The 9,282-nt window shown below is 39.8% G+C and overlaps 1 protein-coding gene across 1 annotated transcript in view; it reads right to left on the reverse strand.

The window, feature by feature from the left end:
• fam91a1 (family with sequence similarity 91 member A1) overlaps positions 1-8,795 on the reverse strand; it is a gene marked incomplete at its 5' end in the record, with an annotated part of 17,396 nt that extends 8,601 nt beyond the window's left edge. Inside the window, 9 exon segments of the mRNA XM_014005795.1 lie at positions 548-696; positions 3,135-3,264; positions 3,380-3,466; positions 3,557-3,669; positions 4,087-4,196; positions 6,334-6,446; positions 8,212-8,250; positions 8,377-8,483; positions 8,733-8,795. Coding sequence (XP_013861249.1) covers positions 548-696; positions 3,135-3,264; positions 3,380-3,466; positions 3,557-3,669; positions 4,087-4,196; positions 6,334-6,446; positions 8,212-8,250; positions 8,377-8,483; positions 8,733-8,795 — 911 coding nt within the window.
• Positions 8,796-9,282: the final 487 nt, after the last annotated feature.

Below are 9,282 nucleotides of genomic sequence, written 5' to 3' on the forward strand. Positions count from 1 at the left end.
CACACACACACACACACACACACACACACACACACACACACACAAATAGGCACGTTTCCTGATTATTTCTCACATAAAATCATTCATGAAACGCTCCAAAAAAATAATAGAGACAAATGTGAGCAGCTGTGTAAAGACAGATTTGAGAGGGAAACAAGAAAATTTCATCAAATTCCACTTCAGCGAGTCGCAGCAGCGTGAGAAATAAGCAGCGTAACAAGAGTTTAACTTCTCTCGCTCCGTCTCTGTGGGCTCAGTTAGAAAGCTGGAAAATATCCAGGCAGAGGAATTACTCCTGAGCCTCRCCTCCCGCCCTCCTCCTCTCCCCGTGCAGCCTTGTTGGTGGGGCGACTGCAAGGCTGACGACTCACAAAACGCACATCCACACACGCGCAGTCGCAAATCACCCCGGGCACACCAGTGTGTACATTAGGCGTGCTGGCAAACACACACGCATTAACTACCACCCAAAATAAAACGAGCCCTTTTCACACGCACAACGTGACGAAACCTCGCCACACGTTTGTTGTCCCTGCGGGCTTCATACCTGAGGCGTGCAGCTGCTGATGGGTCTGATCTCATTGCTGAGGGGCGCCATCGAAACCAGCAGCTTGTAGTTTTTGTTGAGGACGCGGCTGCAGGTGGCCTGGTCCAGACCCAGCAGGCTCTCGCAGCGCAACATGTCCAAGGGGAAACCTGGGGGAGGCGAGCAAAGTCACAACTCAGAAACGAGCACATTGGGTTAGTGCGTCTCTTAAAGTTCATCTTCAATCAGCAGAGGTAGCATTGATCTTTTCCAGCACCTGTTGATCAAAGTGATGACTCAGTCACATACAATCAAGCTTTCTTTAAAAGAAAAGAAGGCAGATGAAGTATAGACATAAAACACATTCTCAGCAGCAAAGCTAACCTAAAATTTTGTACATCAAAAGTAAACCGAACCTATTTTGTTACAGAGAAAAGTTTTCTAAGAGGAAGCTGAACTGATTTCCAAAAGGCTCAAAATAAAATCAAAAATTCATAAAGGATACAAAAGGAGCACCACCTTGTACCAAAGTCTCAGACATTATTTTACACATTATGGCCAAGGTGTGTGCACGGAAGAATGATGCTGTTTTTAAAGCTTTCCATTACWCTGTCGCCTCGAACAACGAGCAGCTCTCAGCTGCAGCGGAGCATTCTGAAAACTAAAATCTTGTCACACAGCAGAAGAATATAAGCAGACAGAAAAGGATTTGCAGTGCGACCATTAAGAAATACTAGTCATCAGGAAAAAGATGGAAGAAAACATCCTAAACCTTATCATAGATTAGGTATGAAGGCCAATCAAACTCTGACAACTGAAGAAGCTTTAACGGATTGTCGAAGAGGAATGTATTTTTCTGCCTGCACAAAAACTTCGATCAGACATTCTCAAAACTTTGCATTTCATATCTAGAATTTGTCTTCCTGGAAGACAAACTCAATTTATTACCAAAAAGAACCAATAACATAAGAGTATTGTGACATCAGCAGCTCAGCTTAGCTTCAGCSAGCAGGCTCATCTGTTGCAGAGCAGCCGCCTGGGTACGACCGGGAGATAAGTCAATCAGAAGCGAGGCATGAAGCCAGAGCAAACAAACAGCATCTGGTGGAACAATAGAAGCTAAACGGAAACTTAGAGAGTCACTTTGTTGGTGCTGGAGGATGATTCTTGTGTTGCAACACCACGAGACACAAGGCGAACAATCACTCCAGCGTTTCTATGAAGGTACTTAAAACTAAAAACACTATTCAGGCACCAGAGAGAATCATTAAAAACAGCTCTGACAGGCAGAGATTCAGTCTGTCAATAGCAGCACAAAAACACTATCTACTTCCTCTTTGCTGCTTCCAGATGAGTTCCTAGCTTTTAATTACTTATTGATTTTCCAACGCCACTAAATAAGTTTAAGTAGTTGAATGAGAATCATTAACAATAGTTGTTTAYAACTGCTGCGGTAATGACAGCTCAGAATATCTTTTTTGCTAACCAACTGAACACAACAAATACCCTGACAATTTCACACAAGCTTTTTACGCCAGTAATGTCTTGTAATTTCTAAAGTTTATTAAAAATGAAACCATCAACTGTACAGATAATATATAAACAAGGGAAAATGAAATAGATCACAAAGTTAAACCATGTTGTTTATAGAGAAACCAAATTACTCCCAAGGGAGACTAATAAAACATACATTAAAAAAAGTCCTTGTGGATAATTTTTACATTCCCATTCCTGTCCATACAAACAGAAATGGTATACATTAACATTTTTGAGGAATAAAATATCTGTACATAAAGCAATAGCACAATATTACTTGTTCTAAATATGCAAACATAAAACATGACAAACTGCTCATGGGATCAAATCGATTCAAAGGATTTGCTGAATCAATTTGAAATGGGAAAAAAATTAATTGCAATGCATCGATTGGTATTTTTACTCACCCGTAAGAATGGAAATATTCTGTATATTTAGAGTTAATTGCCTGATCTCAGATTAAGCAAGATTTAGGTTTCAGAAATAAAGAAATATTTACAAATAACTCTTTAAAAGGTCTGAAAACATAACATCACAAAAACAGGCTGCACAGACTCACCATATTTCTGATAACGTTAATTTGCCTAATTACATTTAATCCCCTGCAGGAAGTGTAAAAACTGGAAATAATTCCCTTATCGTTCCAACAATGTGAACGCAAATATCCTCAAATAAAGCTGACAATCTGCTCTTTTCTGTGCCCAACTATGTATGAAATCTACAGCATTAAAAAGTTTCAGTCGAAATAAAAGATGTACAGCCTCCCAGCTGGCAGTTTTGACTGCATTATCACAAATTTCATGTGTTTGCTGGAATTAGATTTTTTTTAATAACCACTAGAAATTGTTATCTGGCCATTATAAGTAAGGATGTCCCTTGTTGGCAGGAAAGAATAAATAAAAAGCACTGTTATAACACAAGAACTATGTGCAAAAAGCAAACRATGAGTAAGAGTTTTTATTTTGTTTGCTGTAATTTTATGACCCAAACTAACATACCGGCCAAGTTAATTGCACTTATTCTACAACCATAAACAGTTAGGCACAAATGAATTGATTGAAAAAATACATACCTATATTTGGAATATCAGGCCCTTGATCCTGAGTGAGTTCTTTGTTGTAGCGCAGGAAAAGGATGGTGTTTTTAAGGGTCAGAGCATGATCAAAGTACCGCTGAGCCTCGCCCTCTGCTGTGCTCTCCACCTGAGAAATTATCCTCTCATTATTATTACTTCTAATCAGTTTGGTATTTTAAAGCAAATGACAGTATTAGACAAGTTTTTAAAGCAGATTTATCAAAAGAAAGTTACAAAATCACCTTTTCCAGCTCAGCCAGGAAACTGTCGAGAGTCTCATCAGACAGTTTCCCCACTTCAAACATGGTCACCGCGTGACTCTTCAGATTCTGACGGGACAAAAACAGAAACATTTAGAGTAAATGTTTTTATATCTATTTTTTTAATTATGTCTAATTGTGCATTTCGTGTCCACAAACCGGAGACAGGTTGCCCATCATGAGGAAAGCTGTGAGAGTGGAGTCAAACAGGAAGGCGATCCTTTTGGTGGGCGCGGCTGGAATGCTCAGGCTGCTAACGCTGCCCGTTTCAGCTGCAAACGCATCACAAACAATTCAGTAACCATTAACGTGTGTTAGAACAGCCACAGCGACACAATCAGCTGTCAATTCTTCTTCTAACCCGCTGATATCAACATGTGATTTTTGTGAAAAAAAAATGTTTACAACATTTCTTCGTCTGAAAAAGATTAGGTTCAAACTGATTTGCATGTAAATGAGTTTGATCAACAACCCCTTTGATAATATCCAATTTGCTTGCAACTCTGTCAGCTTAATAAGCATAACTAAATTAAAATGAGGCTAAAATTGGACGACTTTAGACAAACGCCCAGTAACGTCAAAATGACTTTCAGAAGCACCACTGAGCTTTCTTTGGGATTAATTAGCGGTGCTGCCTCGAACCTCTGAAGCAGCAATCGTGTGTGTAGATGTGAGCATTAGGTTCAGACCTTGGTCTTCCAGGCTGGTGGTGTCCGTGTCTGTGGCTGAAGAGCCTGCCTCCATGACGGGGCTGCCCTGCTCCCAGGACAGCAGCATTTTCTGGGGATCCATGGTGCTCCTGCAACAGAGCGTGGATCCAAACATCTCAATTATCAGTTGATTTGATTTGATTTGATTTATTTATTTAACAGGAAAAGATTATTAAAAATCAAGCCTGACTCAGCMTAATTGCTGTTTTACAGCAGGTTCCTGTTCTGCAGCACATAAAACACTCAGAATTACAGCATCACAATCACATCATTATACACCATAGACACAAAGACAAACAAGCATACCAAATTTCAGGAAGGCAGCATTTGCAAAATAGGACGTCTAAATATGAGCACAACAAAAAGTGTCCAGCAGATGGCAGAAAGATTCTTCTTAAAGGGCTGTAGTTTTGAAATGGACTTTATGTTTTAAGGAATGTCATTCCATGCTTTAGTATAAACAAAGAAGAAAGACCTCTGGCCATAACAGTTTTTAAAAGTTGGTAATATCAGTTGTCCTTTTGTAACAGATCTAGTTGAATGACGTTCAAGTTAAAAAAGTGAAAGGTCAGCTGACAATACAGTGGGGAAAATAAGTATTTAGTCAGTCACCAATTGTGCAAGTTCTCCCACTTAAAAAGATGAGAGAGGCCTGTATTTGACATCATAGGTAGACCTCAACTATGAGAGACAAAATGTGAAAAAAATTTTGAGAAAATCATTTTGTCTCATTTTTAAAGAATTTTTTTGCAAATAATGGTGGAAAATAAGTATTTGGTCAATAACAAAAGTTCATCTCAATACTTTGTTGTATATCCTTTGTTGGCAATGACAGAGGTCAAACGTTTTCTGTAAGTCTTCACAAGGTTGGCACACACTGTTGCTGGTATGTTGGCCCATTCCTCCATGCAGATCTCCTCTAGAGCAGTGATGTTTTGGGGCTGTCGGCGGGCAACACGGACTTTCAACTCCCTCCAAAGGTTTTCGATGGGGTTGAGATCGGGAGACTGGCTAGGCCACTCCAGGACTTTGAAATGTTTCTTACGAAGCCACTCCTTTGTTGCCCTGGCAGTGTGCTTGGGATCATTGTCATGCTGAAAGACCCAGCCACGTTTCATCTTCATTGCCCTTGCTGATGGAAGGAGGTTTGCACCCAAAATCTCACAATACATGGCCCCATTCATTCTTTCATGTACACGGACCAGTCGTCCTGGTCCCTTTGCAGAGAAACAGCCCCAAAGCATGAWGTTGCCACCCCCATGCTTCACAGTTGGTATGGTGTTCTTTGGATGCAACTCCRCATTCACTTTCCTCCAAACACGATGAGTTGTGTTTTTACCAAATAGTTCWACTTTGGTTTCATCTGACCATATGACATTCTCCCAATACTCTTCTGGAACATCCAAATGCTCTCTAGCAAACTTCAGACGTGCCTGGATATGGACTGGCTTAAGCAGGGGGACACGTCTGGCACTGCAAGATCTGAGTCCCTGGCGTCGTAGTGTGTTGCTGATGGTAGCCTTTGTAACATTGGTCCCAGCTTTCTGCAGGTCATTCACTAGATCCCCCTTGTGGTTCTGGGATTTTTCCTCACCGTTCTTGTGATCATTTTGACCCCACAGGCTGAGATCTTGCATGGAGCCCCAGATCGAGGGAGATTAGTAGTGGTCTTGTATGTCTTCCATTTTCTGATTATCGCTCCCACAGTAGATTTCTTCACACCAAGCTGCTTGCCTATTGCAGATTCAGTCTTCCCAGCCTGGTGCAGGTCTACAATTCGGTTTCTGGTGTCCTCCGACAGCTCTTTCGTCTTCACCATAGTGGAGTTTGGAGTGTGACTGTTTGAGGTTGTGGGCAGGTGTCTTTTATACTGTTAACGACTTCAAACAGGTGCCATTAATACAGGTAATGAGTGAGGGAAAGAGGAGCCTCTTAAAAAAGAAGTTACAGGTCTGTGACAGCCAGAAATCTTGCTTGTTTGTAGGTGACCAAATACTTATTTTCCACCATTATTTGCAAAAAAATTCTTTAAAAGTCAGACAAAATGATTTTCTCAAATTTTTTTTCACATTTTGTCTCTCATAGTTGAGGTCTACCTATGTTGTCAATTACAGGCCTCTCTCATCTTTTTAAGTGGGAGAACTTGCACAATTGGTGACTGACTAAATACTTATTTTCCCCACTGTGAGCATAAAAATCATCTGATGTGAAGAACGCGGCTCATACTTGAGTCTGTTGACAGACGGGGCGTTCTTCCAGCTGAGGTGAAGCTGCTCGGAGCTGAACACTTGACCTTTCTTCACAGCGAAGCCGAGGCGACAGTACATAGAGACTGCATTCTGATTAAACACAAGAGAATCACAGTCACACATCGCTAAACATGGAACACATCTGRTTAGACACTCCTGGATGGTTTTAACTTAAAAAAGGGGTGAAAAAGACAAAAAATAAGTGTGTTGAAGCTATAAAATACACTCAAAAATGGCCATGTCGTTGTTACACCAAACACTGATTTGTGAACAATTAACAGGGGGGTCAAACTCAGTTACACAAGGGGGCCAAAATTCTACACTTGGTCCAAGCCGAAGCCCAGATTCTGTAAATATTTACTGACAAAATTTATTTAACAAATTATTTTTATAGAAATGCAAATTATATTTTCCAAATTATGTTTAACGTAATATTTATAACCTGCATAACCTACTTTAAAAAGACATCTTTAACATTCATTTCTTATGCCTTTCTATCTATCAACAACTTTTGTGTTCATGTCTTAAAAACATTTAAAAAACTCAATAAAAATGTAATTACTTGATGTCAAAATAAGAAAATATCATTAAATAATAAATTGATTCCAGTGGTGGGCGGCACTAATCTAAAAATTAGTTCCACTTGCCCTACAACACTAACTCAAATATTTAGTCCCCTAATTCTAAATCACTAATGGGCTGAAAGTTTTAGCAAAAGCTAATTCTAAAGCACTTAAATTACCCAGTCAACCTATGAACATTCTTCAACAGACAACATGAGTCACATATTGCTCTCTTAAAGCTTATCATTGACATTCCACAGCTTTATTTGGTTCATATATTGTCAATATGTCACCTGGTGGATAAATGACACACATATGAACAAAATGTGTGACAGCTTTCACCATCAGCTGTTAACATTAACGCTGATCAATAACATTTATAGACCTCAGTTAGTGCTTCTAGATTTAGCAAGTGCTAATCCACTAATAAATTTTAAAATTAGCAAAAGCCCTAAAGCACTAATCAGGAAATTAGTTCCCCTATTAGTGCTTTAGTGTTTTAGGGGACCTGTAACTACCACTGGTTGATTCTCTGTTGCTCTTTCTCACCAAAATCAAAGATTACTAAAAAATTTTAACTGAATTTTCTCAGCTTGAAAGTTGACCAGCTGTCATGARAAGAATGTACTAAAAGCAGCGACAAAAACARAAACCATGAAACTATTTGACATTTAGAGTATTACCTTTAGGGCCGGACAAAACGGTAACAAGGGCCAAGTTTGGCCCGTGGGCCTTGAGTTGAAACTAGACGCTGTAATTCCAATGTATTGCTTCTAATTTATATTTTATCTTTATTTGTTTAAATGATCCAGGTTACAAATGAGTCACTGCACAACACAAACCTGAACAAAAGTGAAAGTGGGAAAGGTTTTGCACAAAGCTTTCCTCTCCTCTGAATCATCTCTGAATGACAGCATTGCCACTAACGCTGCTTCAACCGTTCCTCCTCAGTGTTTCTTTGTAGTGACTCGAATGGGACGTGGAGCTGAAGGACAAAGAAGTTCATCTCTTCAAGCTGGAGGTCAAACACACTGAGGGGAGTTTGGCTCTTTGACAGAGAACGAGTGGAAAACTGGGTCAAACCTGAGAGCCCATTCAAGCGAGTCAGGAGGGCAAAGAGGACCTAATCTGGAACAAAGTGGATGTTTTAACAAACTAACTCGATGTCCGTTTGTATTCTACTTCCAACATTAACAAAAAAACAATTGTGCTAACGTTGTTTTCCCCCAAAGGTTTAATGATTTTTATTAAAAATCAAACACGAGGACTTCTGCACTGCCCGGTAAACTCACCTTCACTAAACCCAAGTCAATCTCCAGCACATTTGCCAGCTGAGAAACACAGAAGGAGGAATCAGGAGAGGGAGGGGGAAAAAAAAACATGATTGATAAACTGATCAATAAACACAGACACACTCAGGCACTGTTACATTAAAGGAGCACAGAAGCAAAACCCACCTCCGCCACATTCGTCTGCTCATCAATGGACACAAAGATTTTGTAGAGAAGCGTTTCAAAGTAATCGCCCTGGACACGGTTCATGACAAAGCCTTCAAGAGGGGGCACTGAAAGAAACAAACAGATGAGCAAATATTTGTTCTTACAACATGTTGTTTCCACAGCCTGCCTTCTGAACACTGCATATCCATCATATATCCATTATTGTTCCCCGAGGCGTCTTTCCAAATCAGTGCAACTCTATTATCCACGATGTTTGTTTACGTTTCCGCACTTAATCTACGCACATATGATGTTCAGTCAGCCTAACTGCTCAAAGCAGGATGTTTTGATCGCTCACTCAGTGTCGTATCTACCTGAGATACAGCTGTCATCAGATATGGGAACGTCCAGGTAGATGAAGCCCCGGTTGTATAAGCCTGCAACAAAAGAACAATAACACTGCTAGCATCGTAAATATAATTACAACTGACACCGCTGCCAAGATCTAATAACTCATTTTAAAACACGAATGAGTTCTTCCACTTTCTCTGAGAAGAAGAGAGGTTGGCTGGAAAAAAATGAACCAAATGAAAAATAAAATAAATAAATAACTTTCTCCCTTATGTATTCAGTTCTTGTGTTCCTAATCAGTCACCAGATACTCAATATGCTATCAAACCGTTCTCTAATTAAAAATTGAAACTGCTTGGACAAAACCTCAAAGCAATTCGGACACTGATGGATGATCTAAATTAAGTTCTGACTCAAAAGCAGGTCGTAGTTACAGAAATTCCGCAAGATGTTCAAGATATTTTTTGTTTTATTGTGAGTTTAAAGTGCCAGATTATATACACTCACCGGCCACTTTATTAGGTACACCACGCTAGTAACGGGTTGGACCCCCTTTTGCCTTCAGAACTGTCT

Source organism: Austrofundulus limnaeus, unplaced genomic scaffold (genome assembly GCF_001266775.1).
Source record: "Austrofundulus limnaeus strain Quisiro unplaced genomic scaffold, Austrofundulus_limnaeus-1.0 Scaffold32, whole genome shotgun sequence".
In the NCBI taxonomy this organism is placed as follows: Eukaryota; Metazoa; Chordata; class Actinopteri; order Cyprinodontiformes; family Rivulidae; genus Austrofundulus; species Austrofundulus limnaeus.